Raw genomic sequence first — 19,480 nt, 5'->3', positions numbered from 1 at the left:
AGGTCTGGTGGCCTTAAGTGGCAGGGTAGGGATTCTAGTCCACGTCTGTGTGGATTCCAGTTTTCTAGAGCAGGCCTGGACCCCCCTGGGCGGAAAGGGTCACTGTGGCTGAGATCCCAAAGGTGAGCTACCCTTTTTGTAGCTGCATTCCAGAAGAACTCTCTGGAAAGCCAGGGTGCTGGGGTGTCATGACCCACACCCAAGGGGACCTAAGGTTGGGGTCAGACAATGGCACATGCCCATCCCCCTTACAGAACCAGATGATGCGTCTGTGGGTGGCTGCTCAGAGAACTTGGGTCTTGCTATCAAAGGCTGGGGTCGCAAAGCCCAGGCTGGCAGTGTCCAATGCTGAGTAGGTATCACAGGCTGTTCCTTTCTTTCCTCTTCCCACAGGGACATCCAGCAAAGAGAGGCATTATGTAGTGGTGAGCTCCCAGCCCTGAATATCAGAGTCCAGTTATCTAGGCTCTTGTCCCTGCTATTTCCTATTCTTTGAAGTCACCCAGTCTCAGTTTCCCTATTTGCTTACTGAGATTTAGAGTACCTGCCCTCCCTGCCCCACAGCTGCACAAGAGGACACTGGTGACTGAGCAGGGGCCAGGCACTTGGCTAAGCTCTTTATGTCTCATCTCCATGACTCTCCACAGCAGCCCTGTGAGGAGGGCACCATCATCCTTGGCCTAGAGAGGCAAAGCAACCTGTCCTGCTCCCGAAGGGATATAGAAGCGGGGAGTGAAGGGCACTGCATGGGAAGGGTCATGGAAGACCACAGCTCATCGCGTAAAGAAGAAAGCTGGAGGAGACGGACATGTTCCACAGCAAGAGAGACTGAGGCCAGACACACCCACAGGATCTTTCCGGGTATCAGGACTGTGAGTCACTGACAGTAGCACTCAGGAAAGGATGTGACCTTTTCCCCTGGGGCTTTCCTACTTGGAGGCGGGAGAATGGGAGAGATGCCCTGGAAGGCCTCCCTGGCCCCTGCCATTCCTGCCAATTGGCTGAGCAGCTGCCTGCACAGGCCATGGGCCGCTCTGTAGAGCTGGATGGGCTGGCTTGTGTGTACTCGTCCTAGGTGGCCCAATGGATCCAAGAAGTGTCAGTGGGGTGGCAGAACCCATCTACCTCCCACCTGCCCCTTGGGATTCTGAGATTGGAGCTGGAGCTCCCCTGGCATCCCCGTGGGCCTCCTAGGCTGGGTTGGGTCAGGATAGGCATTTGTTCAACATGGCCTGCAAGTCCTCGTCTAGAGAGTGGCCAGGGCAGCTAAATGCTCACTGAAGCCCTGGCAGGGGGAGCAGCCTGATGCTGGCAGCTGATGCAGCCCCACCCCCCCAGCACCCCTCAAGCCCCAGCCCATGAATACAGGATAAAGATAACCTGACCAGAAGGATCAGGTACAGTGCCTGACAGAGGAAGCTTCTCTGGGGGCTGACAGTTGGGGTGGCTGCAATTTGGTGCTAGAGTGAAAGATCCAAATTCTACATCTTCAGTGTGGGACCCTAGGTGAGTGAGGAGCAATGCAGAGGGCAGGTTGGGGCACGGTGTGGGTTAGCTCCCTTCCAAATAACCAGCCCTTAGCCTTATTCTGTGCAGGAGCAGCACAAGATAGTCATGGGATATTAAGAGAACTTCCACGCACATGCTTGTAATCCCAGTTAGTCAGGAGGCTGAGACAGAAGGATGCCAAGTTTGAGGCCAGCCTTACCAACTTACCAAGACCTGGTCTCAAAATAGAAAATCAAAAGGGCTGGGGATGTAGCTCAGTGGTCAAGTGCCCCTGGGTTCAATCCCTGGTACCAAAAAGAAAACAAAAACCAAACCAGAAGAACCTCCAGAAATGCCAGACGGGGAGCAGACAAAGCCAAGGACCTGGTCCTGGCCACAGCCATCCCCATCCCCACCTCCCAGCTACCTGCACTGCCTGGGGTCCTTGCCTGGCCACACCAGGCATCTTCCCTAGGCTGCAGCTGGAGCCCTAATGTGGTGGCTCCTCTGCACTTGGCTCTAGGCGTGGTGGTGAACCTGGCTGGGAGGGGTGTGGGCAGGCAACCCGCTGGGGAGCAGAGCAGCAGCCTGAGGAGCCTGGGAAAGGGGCCACCATCAACCTCCCTCATGACCCACTTCACTCAAGTGTCAAATCTTCAACATGGACTTTTCCGCTCACAGGAGGAGCACAGCCTCGCTCCACCCTCTCCCCACCAGCCTGAAGCTCACAGAAAAGCCATTTCTAATCCCTGGACCCTACTGGGGGACAGAGATCCCACCTCCTTGGAGACTGTGAACTCAGGGTGGGGATGGGAGGCAAGGAAGGTACCCAGAGTTAGAGAGAGAGCTCCGCAGAAGGCACTCTAGGGGAAACACAGGGCCAAGGACAGCCACCTCCCTGGGTCCTAGAAAACCACTGGCCCCGGCTTCTGGACCTAGGCTAAGCATGAGGCGGCATCACAGTGTGAGGATTGAAAGGGTGAGTCCCGGGACAAGTTTTCTGAGCTCAAGTCCAGGCTCTGCCCAATTCTTTTTTTTTTTTTTTTAATACTTTTATTTTTTAGTTATGGATGGACACAATATCTTTATTTTATTTTTACATGGTGCTGAGGATCGAACCCAGTGACTCATGCATGCTAGGCAAGCGCTCTACCTCTGAGCAACAACCCCAGCCCCTCTGCCCATTCTTAATGGTGTGATTTTGCCCAAGTTACTTAGTGTTTATGGGCCTCGGCTTCCTCATCAGCAAGGTGGTCCTAATAACATCACCTGTCCCATCAGATGTGAGAAAAAAAATGACACAATACTTGTCAATTGCTTGGTTATCTTCCTCATGTAAAGTACTCTGTAAATGACAGTTGTTTGGGAGTACTGAGTAGCTGTTGAATCAAGGAATGAATCGATTAATAGGAGGTAAGGAGGCAAGAGAAACAGTCCCAGAAAAGGACCATTTTATGTCTGTCTGAGCCCCAAACCTCCAGGCTGCTCTCACTTTGCAGGGGGAAGAGTCTCCTGAGGAATATTCCATAGCCTCCCTCCCTCTCAGTTATTTCAGATCTCCTACCCCAACACCCAGCTGGGAAGCTCTTCCTGATGTCTGACTCCAGTCCCTTCACCACCAAGCTCATTCCCTCTTGCTTTAGGTCTGCAGGCCACTTGCTGGCTTGGGGAACACTCCTGCTCCACAGCCCACCTCTCCCTGCTGGAGGAAGGAGGTCCTAAGGGTGGAGAGGATTCAGAAGAGCAGCCTGAAGATCACTGCCGGTGCAGGAAGTATAGATGGGGGTCCCCCAGTCCTGACACCCCCTGGGTGTGAGGACCTTCTCCATATGAGAAGTCTCTTCCCCTTTGCTGCTCTTCCAGACTCTGTCCTCACCCCCACTTGCCCAACCCCTCTTCAGTGAGGGCTGTCTCCAAGGTTCCAGATTATTCAAAGAGGCTGCGGACTGCTTTAGCTGCTCAGCTGTCCAGCACTTTGAGCTTCTCCAAAGCAGTTCCTAAACATACTGTTTTGTATAAATCCAGATACTTTGCTGGAGCACTGGAATCTCCCCCAGGACCAAGGCCAGTACTGGGTACCTCACAGAGCATCACACCCCACCCCTCTAACTCCCCCACCCCCGACTCCAGAGCATGTGGCTCCGGATCCGCTTGGGCGCTTGGCTTGGCCGGGCATCACGCTCACCCTTCCTCCCTTAGATAAACTTCCTTTCAAAACCCAGCTTAATCCTCTCCCCAGTCCCCAGCCCCTGCTGCTGGGGGGGAGGGGGCTCCACTGCTGGGGGAGGGGAGGGAGTGCTGCCCCAGTGGTGACCCATCCAGGACTCAGAGGAGTCTCCGAAGTTCTTTGTGACACAAAAAGTAAACAGAAGGCCTGGCTCCCCGGCCCCCAGATCCCCCCTCCCCCAGCCAGCCAGCCAGCCAGATGGGCCGGCAAGCTGGGGGGGAGGGAGAGGGGAAAAAAGGGCAGATTGTGCAAAGGAAAACAAAAGAGACGTCAAGAGACAGGAAACATGGGGAAACCTGTGGAGAGTCCATGGGTGAGAGGAAGGAGAGCAGGGGAGACCCACTGACCCTGCAAGGGAGACGCAGGAGGCAGCCAGACCCACGTGTGGGACAAGAGAAGGAGGACAGAGTGACCCACAGGGACAGAGAAACCTGAGGACTGAGAGACCCCGAGGGGAAGAAGAAGGGAAGGGGAACCCAGCCAGAGAGGTACGGAGGCAGAGAGGACGGCAGACAGGCGCAGGCGCCCAGGGAAAGAGACGAAGCAAGGCCTGGGTGATCAGGTGGCACTGGGGACAAAGTGGAAGTGTCTTGGCTCCACCCCTGTGGTGACTCTGTTTCCTTCTGGAAAGTTGCCCGTTTTTTTGGCACTGGGGACTGGCAAGAGCAGTTCTCCATGGGGTCCTTGACCTCCCTCGGTGCCAGGACCACCCTCAGCCTGGCCCCACCCCCACACCAGCCCTGCGCCAGCTGGTGCCCCCCTCACCTGCACAGCAGAGGCAGACTGTTTGCTGTCATTGTTCCCAGGGGAGCTCAGGCCAGAGGCCTGCTGCAGCAGGAACTGCCGGGCCACCTGAAGAGCCTGCAAGACAGGGCTGAGTCAGCTGCACACTCCAGCAACAGCAGGGCAGGCGGGCGGGTAGGCGCAGGAAGAGTTCAGGGCAGTAAGGGAAGGAGCACGAGGGAAGGCAGAAGGCCCAGGGTGAGAGGTCGGGGGTCCCATCGACTTCTAGACTTGGGTTGAGGACAGTCATTATAGGAATCATAGCATTAGAAAAAAGGGACCTGGGACCACTGAGATTCTGTTAGGACTCAATGGGGACAGCAAATGGAAGGGTCAGTGGTCAAAAAGGACTCCAGGGGAAAGTGCAGGGGGTGGGCTCAGGGCATTAACAACAGGCACTTTTGGTTGAGTGGCATCTGCCAAGTACATTATAGGCAGGATCTGAATCTTCCTTCATCAGGCTGTGAAGTGGGGATTGTCAGGCCCATTTTGCAGATGAGGAAACTGAGTCTCTGGGAGGTTAAGTAACATGACCAAGACCATATAGCTTGGAGGTATCAGAAACAGGAGTGAACCCAGGAGCCTAGTTCCAAGGCCATCTGACATATTAGGGGGAGGGATCAGTTTGGGACTAAGGCAGCAGTCACTATGGAGTGAGAGCACATAGGTGAAGGGATGAAGGCAGAGCCTAGGGGTCAAGGGCACAGGGTCTGGGCACTGTGTGGCTTGCTGAATCCAGGGAGAGTGGGTACAAAGCCTTGCACTGGGAGAATGAGATCGAGTCTTGAAGGCTACATCTGAATGATCAGCAGAGATGCACGAGTGGTCTGGGCTTGAGGGCCATGGTGCAGGGGCCGGAGGGTCCTCAGAGTGGACATGTATGGAGTTTATGGGAAAAGCAGCTACAGCAGGTCAGTATGACATCAGGGAGTCAGGGACCTGAGAGCTGAGCAGTGAGGAGTCTAGCAGGAGGCGGGGTGTTAGGAGGCCCAGGAAATTCTCCGTGAGGTCAGCCACGCCCTCCACGCCTCCATCTGGTCAGCAGGATTGTGGGGGCTTGTCCTGAATCACCCTCCAGGAGTATAAGGCCTGTCTGCCTCCAGGTTCCTCGAAGACCTGCTCAGGAGCCAGCGCAGTGTCCAGGCCCCTGAGGCCCGTAGGCTTTGGCATGAGGCTGGAATCCCGACGGTACCACTTACCAGCTGTGACCTTGGGCAGGTCATTTTGTCTCTCTGCACTTCCATCTCCTTATCTGCAAAACTGGGACACTAGCTACCTCTGAACGACTAGGGGGATTAAGGGAGCAGCGCCTGGCACCTTGTTGGCATTCGGAAGGTGTCCAGCCTTCCCTCCTGGCTGCTCTTAGCTGCGCTCTACCCGCCTTCCCCAGCACAGCCTGGCGCCACACACTTAAAGGAACCATGCCTGCCCACCTGCCCGAGGCTCACTCTCACATCTGTGTCCACACAAGTGCTTCCCCTCACGTGCACTGCCATTCACCGACCTCCCCCCACCCCGCCCCACCAAGTCACCTTCACAGCAAAGCCTTTCCAGTGGATGTGTGGTCCACCCTCACACCCAACCAACCCAGCTGTGTGCCCAGCAGCAGACACACCCATCTTGGCCCTTCCCTCCCCACATCCACAGCCCGCCTCCAGGGGGCTCTGGTTGAGTTTGCCTGAGGATGGTCCCTCAATGCACCCTCACATCTACATAGGAACATATGTGTTCCTCAGCAGTCCCAGACTGCCCCCTGGCCCCTCCTGGGACCCCACACCCAGAGAAACTCCTGGGCTTCCAGAAAGAGGCTGTTTCTCCTCAAGGTTCACTTCAGAAAAGCAGAAATCTGACCCAGGTCTAAAGGCTCTTGGAGCCCGCCAGAAGTGGGCGCTGGGTGGGGTGCAGAGAGGCAAGGAGGTGGCCAGGTGGTCATCAGGAAAGAGCCCCTGGCTTTTACTGACTTCCTCCAGGTCTAATGACAAATGTCCTTTGTCATCTAAAGGTGGAGTTAGCATGGAGGGGGCATAGGGGTCAGAGGCCAGAGGGCAAGGCAGTGGGAGGGGAACCTGCCAGCCCAGTTGATCCAAAGGGGGCACTGGTCAGGGCTGGAAGATGAAGCACCCCAGATCCCTGTGTGAGGGGGGGGTGGACAGTAGGGGAGGGTTTATAGGGGACATTGTGAGGGAGAGCCCCACTCGGTTTCCTGGGGCGGGGGAGTGGTCAGGAGAGTTGTATTCACTCCTCACTGACCCCCTGGAGCATGAAATTACAAGATTTACAAGAAAAAAAACGATAGGGCCTTGAAATCTCATTCCTGTGAGGCCTCCCTCCCTGTGACAGGCCTCCCTGCGACAGGTTCCACCCCCTCCCACCTTGCCCTCCCCTGGGCCCAATGAAAAGAGCCAGGTAAGCACCTAGGCCAGGCCCATGGCTGTCTGTTCCTTCTCCCATTCCGCCCTCTTTCATTCACATCTCACTTATGAAATACCCAGGGGCCATGTCAGATGGGAGACACACAGAAACAAGGTACGCGGTTGGTCCCCAAGTCCTCCAGTGCTGTGATGAGGTCTCTGCAGACACCAGTAAGGTGGGCAGCCTGAGGGGTGCCGAGTTCCACACCAGGCCCAGGGAAGGGCCTCCTCTGCTGGGGAGACCTCCCAGGGGAGGCAGGGCCAATGGAAGTGCCAGCTCACCAAGTAGACAAGGAGGCGTTCCCATTACAACACACACCCCACACAGGTGAGCAATAGGGGGAAGAGGGGGTGTTGGGACAATCCTCAGGCAGGCAGAGCAGCTGAGCAGTGCTGGTAGCAGCAGGAGACTGGAGAAGACCAGGGCCCCAGGTATGGGCTCTGACCTCATCCAAGCACTTCATTCATTCATTCTTCACTAGCATTCAGTCACCCACCAGTATAGACCTGGACCTGGAGGAAACAGGGAGCTCGTGGTACACTGTGAGAGGTCATTTAATATAATATAAATTTGCCTACAGCCCAGCAATGACTGGGTGGTTCTAGGTGGGATCTAGTATCACCTGAAGAGCATGCTGCATGTGCCATGTGGTGGGAGTGTTGGGACAATCCCAGGCTTGGGGCCTAAGCATCCCTCCTTTGATGGCCCCTCCCCCATTGCTCAGTGTCCTTTAAGTACTGCTCCATGTTCTACTTCCACGGGCCTCACCATCCATACATCCAGCTCCCCAGCCAAGGGTGTGCTTGGGAAACTGGGGTCCCTCTGGCCTAAGATGCCCTAGAGTGGTCGGTCACCCTGGGGATGATGTAGGCCTGAGACTTTCTGAAGCCCCATCTGAGTCACATCCACCACTGAAATGCACCAGGGCCATGTCTACACTCCCTGCTGACACTGAGGCCTGGTAAAGTCATTGGACTGCCTACCTCCCAGAGATAGAAACAGCAGGCCCTGACCCCAACTCATCCAACCCCACCTTCTTTGATGTGCCAACCAGACTGGAGCCTCCTTAAAATCGTGGATGTTTTCAAATGCAGCTGTGAGCCCCCAGCTCCAGCCCAGGGCGTACAAGCAATGCCTATCAGCAATACTCACTTTAGTGCAGGCTGAACACAGGAGGCAAGCACAGGCTGAGCCCAAGTTCGAGAGCTAACAGCAGCGCAGTGCCTTGCAGTTTTCAAAGTACTTCTAGCATTTAACAGAAGTCTCACAGCACTGAATCAGGCAGAGCTGGTGTCACTGTTTCCATTTTATAGACAAGAAAACGGAGGCCCTAGGTCCCAAGAGTAGAAGTTGTAAGAATCCATATACTTCTGACTGCCCAGGCCACCATATCACTCCCACTGAGGGGCCTCTGTGACCCCACAGAGTCCAGAGAGGTCTTGGCATTTGCTCTCCCCGAGTCTTGTGCACTGTCGAGCTCTCTGGTGTGGAGGGGAGGGGAAGCTCTGGGAGGGGACCAAGGAAGGAATCCCCAGGCACAAGGTGGGCTCAGTGTCCGTCTCCTGGGAACTAGAGGCGCCCGAACACAGTCCTGGTGGGAAAGGCATTCAGAAGCCCACACTGGGGTAGGCCATGGGGCACACTTGGAGAGAGGGAAAGAGGGAGGGAGGCTGAGGGCAGAGAGGAAAACTAGAAGCCATTTGGCCCCTTAAACTTCATCTTCTTCCTTTCACGCCTTGGACTGAAAATCAAATTCCTAGCTCTGTGGTCTGGGAGCTCAAGGTCCATTTTCCTCAAGGGGAAGCCGCTCCATCCATGCAGTGCCCGGACCCTGGTCCCGGCTCCACCGTACAGCGTGACCTTGGCTGAGTCACATTAGTTCTGTGAAGCTCAGTTCCTCCTCCTGTGAAACGGGGTCAATGCCACACTGACTTCAGAGTTGCTGTGAGGCCCACACGGGACAGTGCACACGGAAGGCTTGGCACAGCACGGGGCACCCAGTGGGCCCTGGGTGAATTAACTATTGTTACTAATTTTTCTTTTACCAGGCAGCTCCTGGTCACTTGCCCAGTACCACCCAGAAGGCCTTCTCACCAAATCCTCTTCCGGCAGCCCCCACAGCCTAAGAACTGTCTCCTTAATGAAGCCGCACTCTCCTCCCCCATTCCCATTCCCAAGTCATTAGCAGGATCTCCACGATGAGGAACAAATGGCTTGTGATGGATGGAACCCGGGGCAGTGGGGTCTCTCACCTCCAGGAGGAGACCACCTCCCCATTTCTATAGCTGAGGATCTGGGTTGGGAGGTGGGAGGAAGGCTCCTTGTCCCCAAGGAAGTCGGGTGCAGGGCTGTTACCAGTCCTTTCACCAGTCTGGAGGGTGCCAGGTCCCCTCTGGGGTCCCCCGCCTTATTCTCTGTGTGCCTGGGAGAATGGGAATGTGTTGACTGGGGAGACGAGCTAGAAAGGGCTGTCACAAATGCGGCCCCATTGAGCTGCAGGTACAGAGGGCATCCAAGCCGGTGTCCTTCAAATTACTGGTCATGACCCCATGGCGGGTCATAATATCAATTTAGTGTGTCAAAAAATAGAAATGTCACACACACACACACACACACACACACATTTATATTTATACTGATCTAGTTCACTTTATAAATGAGACTATGGAGATCCAGGGAGAGACAGTGACGTGCCCAGAGGGACATAGTTGCAAAAGCAGAACCTGAATAGACAACAGAGGAGGCTCTGCACAGCAACAAGAGCCAGGAGCTAGCCAGCAGGATGGAAATAAGGCCCTGCTAACCAGGGGGTTAATGTGGATTGTGGTGAGAGGCGGCCAAAGTAAAACCCAAAAGCTGTGTCTCTGGTACATTTTGGCATAATTGGGATTCAGTCATATCCAAGTTATTGTGATAATGTAATTTTCTCTGGGGTAAGCTGAATTTAGGAGAAGCGGGGACTAGAAGCATTTCTGGCTCCCTCATCCTATCTCAAACCTGAAGAGCATTCCCAGGAAAGCCCCGGCCTCTACCCAGGATGATTCACCACCCATAGACCAATAATTCAAGTAGTCATGGCACCCCGGAGGCCTCTGCAGTGCCACACTGAGGGGCTTACCTCCTAAGGCACTGATGCGGACACTCGACAAAGACGAGAACAAACCGCATGCCAACGTTGGCCTCACGGGAGGGCGACGGTGGGCTACCTCAGGTGAGTGGCCAGGGAGGTCTCTGAGGAGACCCTTGGCAGCAGCAGGAGGCAGCCATGTCCAGGGGAGAGGATTCAAGGTGGAATTCAGACAGTATGAGGGCCCCAAGGTAGGAAAAACTTGGTGCATTATGAACTAAAAAGGCCAGTGTGGCTGAGCAGCGCAGCCTGAGGCAAAGCCCCAGAAGTGCGCAAGGCCAGGTTCCACAGGGACAATGATAGATCTGTTTTTTTAATTTCCTTCTACACTTGAGGAGAAAAAAAATCAGTGGAGGATTTTGAGCAGAAAGTGATACAATCTTGGAGGACAGATACCTAGCCCACTTGAGTAAACAGCAGGTACCTAATAAGCACTGCCTGATTTGAAATGAGCACCCACCCTTCAACATGCAACTCCCCAGGGATCAGAAGGTGGATGAAAGGGGTATAGGGAGAAGGGGTTGGAGGTCAGTGGCCACAACCACTGAGGAAACTGACCAGGGGAGACACAAGTTCTTGACCAGCCAAGCTTTGTCCTCCAACACAGAAACATAAAAATGAAATTACACAGAGAAGAGGGGGGGCAAGGAAGGTTGGGGAGAAGAGACCATAAAACCCCCGAAGTGATTCTACACTTTTTTCCCTTGGAGAGAAAAAAAAAAAAAAAAGCTTTTTGGAAAAGGCTGTAAATTTTTTTTACACCAACCTCGTAAAAATGACATCGGCACATTCTCAAATTAGAACCATTAAAATGAAAACCAGCAAGGCACAGACACAGACGGGCCCACGTGGGTGGGAGACACATGCAGGGTCCCCGTTGCTGGCTTCAGGACCCAGCCCCGCATCTGTTAGGAAGGCGCCTCTCTCCACAAGGAACTGGCCCTCTGGCCTCAGAAAGATGAGAGTTAGCAAATGAGATGCAGTCCAGAGAAGGACCGCCATCCTTTGCAGGGCTCCTCTATCCTCCCCCTTTCTAGAGCTACCGCTCCTAAATGCTGGAGGGCTGGGGATGGTGGCAACGGGGCCTCAACAACTTCCAGTGACAGCATCCACCTGCCCAACCTCAACCAGCGGAAGCCAGTTTCACCAGGTGCTGAGAGGCAGCGCCAGGGGCTAGGGACTGTGCGCACTGGCAAGGAATGAAGTCACAAAGCTGAGGCGGTGGTTGAGGGGTAGTAGCGGGCAGGGGCTTTCCTCCTCCTTGGAGACGCTTGGAGATGTCTCCAGATACACAGCTTGCTCTATCTGTGGACACCGCTGAAGCAGAAGCAGGTCTATGGCAAGGCCTGCTAAGTGAGTACCCTGGACACTGCCGGGGACTCTAAGGTGGCATTAGAGTAAAAGCATGTACTCCTCCTCCAGGAGAAAACCCAGCTCACCTACTGAGGGCTCCAGGCTGAGTCCTGACCTGATGGGGTGGCCTTGGGTACAGCCCTCCCCACTTTAATCCTCATAAACCCTACACCCTCAGCAGAAACATTCACCCACCTTCCCCACATTCTTCTTCATCCCCAAAATTCTTATCAGGAGGAACAAGAATTCTGCAACAAAATGGGGTGAGGAGCTGGGCACGGTGGCACATGTCTATAATCCCAGCTACTTGGGAGGCTGAGGCAGGAGGATCACAAGTTCAGGCTAGCCTGGGCAACTTAGTGAAACCCTGTCTCAATAAAAAAATAAAAAGGGATGGGGCTCAAAGGTAGAGCTCTTGCTTAGCATGTGCAAGGCCCGGGTTCAATCCCCAACACTGCAAACAAGGGGGGCAGGGAAGCAGCTCAGTGGTAAAGCTCCCTGGGTTCCATCCTCAGGGAGGTGAAGTAGGGAGGGGGAAGGAGAGAGAGGCAGGCAGAGGCCTCAGCAACTCAAGGAGGAGGGAGGTAGGAGGCTCTCCAGCTGGGAGACTGGGCTGGCTTCTTGTAGTCCCAAGAAAGCAGGGGCCAGGAGACCCCTCTCCTAGACCAGGGCTCTTTCCTCTGCACGTGTGGTACACAATGCCCTCCTGGGGCAAACGTTAGGGTGGCCTTTGGTAGAGTAGTCCAGGAAGAGTACAAGCAGCATCTCTGACACACCCTCCCTCAGTCCCCGCACCTCTCACCTGCCCTGCTCACAAGGCTTCCAGGCCGGCCGAGGTGAGGTTTCTGTGCACTTCCCAGCAGCCAGCATGAATGTGAACAGGCGCCAAGTCTCTAAGTGCCTCCTCTGAGGAGCTCAGACCCCAACCCTCCCTCCATAACCCAGCACAGCAAGGGGCTCTGTCTGCAGAAGGACAAGAAGCCAGAAGGTGCAGGGCCAAAGGCAGAATCTGAAGCATGAGGCTGGGAGTCTTGAAAGTCCCAATGCTGGACCAGACAGACTACAGACAACTGTTGACAGCACATGCATTGTGGGGAGGGGCTGACTTCCCTCTGGAACCTCCCTTCCCATCGGATCCCCCTAAAGTAGCTTGAGCAGAGGAGACCAGATGGAGGAGGAAAGTCTCTTCCATTCTTCTTCTCCCCTCCCCCTACTCCCCGCCCCCCCCCATTTCTTTAGAGGGGGGTACGTTAAAAGCCCATTAATGTGTAGAGCCCCCCAACCCTTTTGAATCTCCTCACAGGATGTGAACAGGGTGGGATTTGGCCCAGTTGCCACGGCAACTGCAGTGGGAGTTCCCAGACGCTAGGCAACCCTCCCATGACCCTCCCTGACCTGTCACCCCCGCAACCCATGGACAATGGGAATGTGCTCCGGAGGCCCAGGCAGCCTTTCAGCCAGCCGCCAGCAGCTCTGCCGGCCCCACCAGGCCTGCCGGCTCAGCCGTCGGGGCCCCAAGTCCACCCCTCCTGGGCCAATGTGCCCTGACCAGTCTCCAAGACCTCCCCAGGTCCTCTCCTTCCCAAAATCTGGTGCACCCCTCTTCCAGCTCTCACTGTCCCCCATCAGAGAGCCCAAAGGGTATCTGTGGGGTTCCCTGGGCTGGCCCCCACACACTGGGAACATTTTCATATAGGTGATATCAGATGAATATAAATCATAAGGGCAACTTTTAAAGAAAAAATATCATATGGGGTACAGATGCAGAAGAGGGGACAACAGGATATTTGCCTTGATGAAAGAGGGGGCTTATGTATCCCTTATGTCCCTCTAGTCTGGGGTACTCTGCAGTAGCAGCTGGGGATCAGCAACTCTTCAAGGCACAGCTTGCTGAATGACTTCCAGCTCCAAGGCCTGCAGTCCCCCAGCACCACCTTCTCGGGGTAGTAGGTCCATGCGGGATTGAGTCTACACCCTTGGTGAAAGCCCCCGGGATAGTGTGAAGCTGGTTTGGTTCTGTCACTCACCAATAAGGGGGCCGGGAATGGTGAAATGGGGCAGCTGGCCAGGGACCCTCTGTGTAGCCAGACCTGGCCTGGCAGGCGTGCTGGGTCACCCCCAGCCTCTGTTTAAATAAGCTCCCAGCCTGCTGGTTGCATGGAAACCAAGCGCCTGCTCTTGTTCTGAAGTGACGTGGCTGCCCTCTTTAGTGCTGTTTGTTTCAGCCTAAAGTCTTGTCACCAGCCTGACTTCTGACTGTGTGTATGTGTGTGTGTGTGTGTGTGTGTGTGTGTGTGTGTGTGAGAGAGAGAGAGAGAGAGAGAAAGAGAGAGAGAGAAAGAGAGAGAGAGAGAGAGAAACTCATTACTCCCAAAGGCCAGGATTGCATTTCCAGGATTGCATTTCTGGTGTGTTTACCCAGAGCAGAGGGACAGGGAACAACACACAAGACAAAGGGAGAGGGCCTTGGAGACCCAAGAGGGGCACAAAAAGGAGGACAGGGCCAGCACATGATCCTCCGACCCACTCGCTCAACACTCTGCCTCTGGAGTTCGTGTGGATACCAGAATAGCCATTTAGGGTGCCCGGCTGGGAACATTTATGTCGGGAATGACACCCTCTTACCTTCCTCACCAACACACATCTGTTTTAGCCCCAGAACCTCCTCTCTCCACCTCCTGCACAGGCCTGGGATACAGAGGTGTAGCTGCTGCCTTTGTCACCTGGACAAGTCAGTGTCTACCTCAGGCTGCCTCATCTGAAGTGGGATTTAATGACACAGTGTGCACGACAGTTGGCCTCCAAGAGGGAGGAGGAACCCAGGGGCCATCTTTAGCTCCACAAATCGGTGTTACTGGAGCACCAGGAAGGGGTGACCCTTGAAGCTCCCCCCAAAGTAGCATTCATCTATGGTGGTGGGGGGGTGGAAGAATGGCCCACAGACTATTTCATTTTTAATTGTAAATCTTGTAATTTTAATTTTGCAGGGTTCTTTTTAGAGTTTGGAGCCAACAAAACCTTTTTTAAGTCTCAAATATTTTCCTTAGCCCTGGGCACTCCGCCCATAGTGAGCCCAAATGGATAAAACAGTCCTCCTCCTGCCTCCAAATCCCCACCCGAGTTTATTTGTGAAACCGATATAGGATTTTCCAGGACATTGGGATATTCCCCAAAACAAACAGGAATAACTGGAATGTGGAATATAGATGGTAAAACATGGCAATGCAGAACCCAGAAACCTGATCAGTACAGACGGTCCCGCCTCTCCCCACCCCAAACATCTCTCCAGTTGAGAGATCTGGGCTCATGCTTCATTCCAAGTATCTTTTTTTTTTTTTAAAAAGAAAGTTTTGTTATCTCCCCCAACTTTTTTATAGCTTTGTTCGAATGGAGGTGCAGGAGGGGAAGGGCTAGTCATACAAAATGGGTGGCCTCGAGGACTTCTGGTGGGGTGTGTTTCCTTATTATTTTGATAAAGGGTCTGGTTTTTCCCTTTGACTTTCTGTATCCAGCAGAAGGCACTGTGACCCTGAGGGTCTCTTCCCCAGAGAACCTGCATAGGGAGGCTTGGGAGATGCCGGCAGACACCCAAGGACCATCTCCCCAGGGACAAAAGGCCCTTCCCACTCCAGTCTCTGTTGGCAAGAGGACGTCATTTTTAAAAGTCCTCGATTTGTTCACATCCATGAGTAGTGTGAGAGAGGTTTCACACCCCAATAGCATCTGATCCTAAACCAGCACACTGGATGCCCAATAGGCCAGGGCTCAGGGAGGCCCATGATTTGTGGTGCCTTTGGTAAGGAGTGGGCTGGCACCTAACCAGGCTTTTTCCATTCCTGCTTTAGAACTTACTGACCAGCTTAGAGCAGTTGTGGGGCCTGGGTTGGTGCTGCTTCTAGTCTAACCTCTGGCTCTGAAAAGTATGGTGGGAAAGGGCTCCTTGGGGGTTATGAGGAGACAGGGAGAGCCCTGGAGCCGGTTGTGAAGGCACAGCAGGTACACAGCAGAGGCAGAGCTGGGATGTTGGGCAGGGACAGGCATCCAAAGACCCTGATTTTCCATGTTCCCAGAAGAGCCCCCAAGGGCCAGTGCCACCAACAGTGATTTGAGGAGCACAGTCAAATAGGAAGAGAATCCCGAGGCCAGGGCTGGCTGGGCCGGTTCTCCTGAACTTGTCAAGCATGATTTTTCCTTTTTGACTCCAGGTGGGGCTGAGACCTGGGGGGCCCTGCTCTGTCATCACCCAACCAGGTTCCCCACCCTAGTGCCTCTTGATCCTCAGGCAGGCTAGCCTTGAACTCCTGAACCCTGCACTTAAAGGTAGGAAAATGGTCACAGAAGAGGAAAGGGGCACACAGAGGGTTGCCAGTCTGAGCCCTAAAAATAGAGGCCTGCCTTTGCCTCCCTCTCTTGGCCTCTTCTTGGTGGCTTTGGCCCCTGGTGCCTCAAAGTTTAATCTCTTCACAGCTTGGATCAGAGATCCAGGCAGACTTGGAGGCGGGGAATGTTTTATAATACAAATAAAGTGAAGATACCCCTGTGTGCACAGCACCCCCCGCCCAGATACACACACACAACCCTGCTAATTTAGCCAGTTTGCCAGGAATGCGCAGGCGCAAGCAGAGAGTGAGGCAACCACCCACTCAAAACAGACTCCGAAGCCTACTGCCCAGCGTCTGTCTGTCCTTATGTCATTCCTGGGACTGTTCCAAGCTCTTTAGACTCAGGCTCCAATACCACTTCTCTCTTTCCCTGGGGATGGCTGGCTCCCCAAGGCTTACAGTGGCCACCAGAGGGAGAGGCGCAGGAGTCCCTGGAGGTGTACCTTCTCAAGAATGTTAAAATGAGGTTGACTGGTGGGCGCAGCAGCCCAGTGGCCCTCAGGGAGTGGGAGAGACCTCGGGGAGGGGCGCGGGCTCCTACCTGTTGCTGCTGGAAGTGCAGAAGCTCCGCAGGGCTCATCTCGCCATTGCTGTCAGCGCCGCCGGCCGCGGCGTCCCTACCCGCTCCGCCTGCAGCGGTGCCTGCGGCCCCGGCCCCGCCGCCATCGGCCTGCCCAGAGAGGCTGCCCACGCCGTTCTGACCAGACGGAGCCGACCTGATTGTCTCTGAGGCGGATTCCACCATCATGTCGCTCTAGCAGGACCTGAAGGAGGAGAGACACGGGGGAGGGGCTGAGGCTCCAGGCTAGACGGGCAGGGCGGGTCCTACCCAGGGCGGCCACCAAAATGCCCCCAATACAATCGCCATCCTCACAGAACCCCCCATTTCCCCTCACCCTGGGCCTGGGTGCCCTCAGGTTCTGAACTTCCATCCTCAACTTCCCCAAAGGCCACCCCTGGGACCCTCTCCTGCAGGTGTGGCCCTTCTGGTGCTACCCCTCCCTTAGGCCTAGGTAAGGGACAGATCCAGACAAGCTGAGGCCTCCATTTGCTCCCCTTCCTCACATTCCCACACTTCCCAGGCACCTCCCGCAGGGAGGGGAGGGGAGACAACGCCTTGCCACGCCCCTCGGGGCCTTAAACCAGCTCTGGCCTCTCCCTTCAGGTCAGGAAAGGGTGGGGCAAGAGTTGGGGGTCTAGCTGGAAAGGGTGTTCCCACAACAAAAGGCAGGCGAGCTATTCGTTCGCTGGGACCCCATTGGTATCCCCGCCCCCACACCTGTAGAGGACTTGGTGTTAGTTCCCCTCTAGAGAGGAAGTTCCCTCAGGGCAGGACCTGCCTCCCCAGCACACTGAGGTCCTAATCAATATTTTTTGTTTTACAGTAAAGATGGCTTCCATCCACCCAGCCCCTCCAAGGAGGCAGGCACTCAACAAATGCAGGAGTCTGCAGTGAAAGAAGCCCTGGGTTCTCATTCCATCTCCTATTCTAAGTCCCTCAGCCCAGCACAGAGCCCCAAGTAGACACTCAAAACTAACTACAGCCCATGATTCCTCCTTGAGAGAACTGCAGAGGGCTGGGGGGGGGGGGCAGTTCAGCGGTGGAGCACTTGCCTAGCACGCAGGAGGCTCTATATTAGATCCCCAGCACCTCCAAAACAAACAAACAGAAAACTGCAGGAGATAGTTATTATCACACTAATTTACAGATGGAAAATATGATGCTAGGTCTGTAGCTCAGGGATAGAACACTTAGCATGATTGAGGCTCTGGGTTCCACAATCAACACCCCACAGAAATGGGGGGGGGGGTAGCTCTGTGGTAGATTACATGCTTAAAGTGCATGAGGCTATGGGTTTGATCCCTTGTCCCAAATAAATAAATAAGAAACTGAGGGTTCAGAGAGTTAAGTGCCTCACACAAAACAAAGAATCTGATTCCCTGATCAGACAAGGCTTTTAAGAAGTAGCTGAAACTCCTCCTACCCCAGAAAAAGAAGATAGGACTGGGATAATCAAAGGTAGTGAGAAGGAAGAGGCCTGAGCTCCCTTCCAGGAGTCATGGAGGTTCCAACGTCCCATGGGCTCATACACAGACTGCAATGAAGATGGGGAACATTAGTGTGCAAAACTGTCCTCTAATTCCCAATACTCCCCCTAAAGCCATAGCACCTTGAGAGGAACATGGATTTCAGTCAAACAGAACATGGATGGCATCCACCACAGATTATTAATGCATCTCAAACTCCCTAAATCTCAGTTTCCTTGTCTGTTAAAGTATTTAATCCCGGCCTCCTACAGTTCTTTGGGGAGTAAATAAACCAGTGTTTTATTTCCTTCCTCTACCAATGCACCTGGTAGAGGAAGCATCCTTTATGGACCAACCCCTTCTCCACCTACCCTAACTGTAAAAAGCAAAGACCCAGGTTCAGAGAGGTCAATGACTTGGCCCAAATCACAGAGTTAAGGGGTAAAAGCCACATGAGCATCCAGCAAAGTCCATGGAAGCCAGCCAATGTTCTTCCTTCTCTTGACCCCTGTTGGCCCAGGCCAATGCCCATAACCACATGGTCTCCTGGACCCAACGGGAGGGTGAGGGTCTCGCAGGTAACTGGTAAGAAACTGTAGGAAGAGGAGAGAATACTTTCCTAGTTCCTCCGCCAAGGTGGCTGATTTCAAGAGCTTCCCTTCTTACCCCTAAATTCTTGCCTTTCTTCCAGGGAAGAACCTTCTCTCACTCCAATGGACCACTTGCTCTTTTTATCCTGCTAGGAGCAGAGAGGGGAGGAGTGTGGACTGGGAGAGGACAAGAGAACAGAAAGCGGATCGAGGGTCCATGGGGAGGCATACCACTGTTCCCTGTGTCCCTTTCCCAATGGTCTGTGTGGCCTCTCTTGTCCACCCCCATGCTACTAGAGTGCCCATGTTTGAATTTTTCTGTATGTTCCCAAGGACTTACTTCCCAACCCCTAGCTTCCACTCCCACCCCTGGGTTCTGAGAGGGTCTGGGCCAGGGGTGAAGGCAAGGATGGGGGTGATGGTTTGGAAGAGATTAAGCACTAGGTCTCAAGCCTTAATGGCCGTGTCAGCCTGAGGGCTAGTGGCTGCCAAATGATGGATGGGGTGGACGCCATCCTCCACCCACCACAGCACAGGGCGCCAGTCCCCTCCCCTGAAACCACCCACCCTAGTAGCCTACAGAAGCAACTTCCCCCACACTCAAGCCAGGCCTCAGCTCAAAGAGGGGGAAGGGAAGACAGCAGGGGCCTACTCTGCTCTCCATCTCCCACTCCCCCAGCCCTGGCCTTGCTGGGGGTGGAGAGCAGCTGCCTGCCCTGAATCCAAGTCTGGCTGCTCTGAGATCTGAGAACTCCTGGGCCCCAGGGGACAAAGACCAGAGCCTCAGGGATGTGTGTGCACACAGGATAAAGCAAAGAGAATCTGGCAGTTACTTCCCTGGGGTAAGGGAGAGTGTCCCCTTCCAACATTTAAGAGCACCATAAAGTTGTAGATCAGACAGCAAGTTTAGAAAAAAGGAAGAAAAAAAAAGAAGTATCCCTTTCTTTCCTGTCTTTTCATGGGGGGGGATATAGAGCGACACCCACTGAACAACATAATTGCTGCAATGTGGCGTGTAATAATAGCTATTCAAGGGCCGATCATTCATATTAAACAGGGTGAAGCAAGCCTCTCATTTGCATGCTTGAGA

At 54.2% G+C, this 19,480-nt stretch overlaps 1 protein-coding gene across 8 annotated transcripts in view; it reads right to left on the bottom strand.

Annotated features, from left to right (window-relative positions):
• The window catches only part of Foxp4 (forkhead box P4), a 36,019-nt gene that overhangs the window by 15,903 nt on the left and 636 nt on the right, over window positions 1-19,480 (bottom strand). For 5 of the 8 annotated variants that reach the window (XM_048805278.1, XM_048805277.1, XM_048805280.1 and 2 more), the window contains exons 2-3: window positions 16,314-16,536; window positions 4,481-4,576 (exon numbers count right to left, since the gene is read on the bottom strand). In XM_048805278.1, coding sequence (XP_048661235.1) covers window positions 4,481-4,576; window positions 16,314-16,520 — 303 coding nt within the window. In that variant the 5' untranslated portion in view covers window positions 16,521-16,536. Of the gene's footprint in view, window positions 1-4,480; window positions 4,577-16,313; window positions 16,540-19,480 lie in introns of those variants that run through there. The other 3 variants (XM_048805281.1, XM_048805282.1, XM_015487712.2) reach the window with 2 other exon arrangements.

Source organism: Marmota marmota, unplaced genomic scaffold (genome assembly GCF_001458135.2).
Source record: "Marmota marmota marmota unplaced genomic scaffold, marMar, whole genome shotgun sequence".
Classification (NCBI taxonomy): Eukaryota; Metazoa; Chordata; class Mammalia; order Rodentia; family Sciuridae; genus Marmota; species Marmota marmota.
Note: the sequence above shows the minus strand (reverse complement) of the source record. Positions and strands in the feature narration are given on the sequence as shown.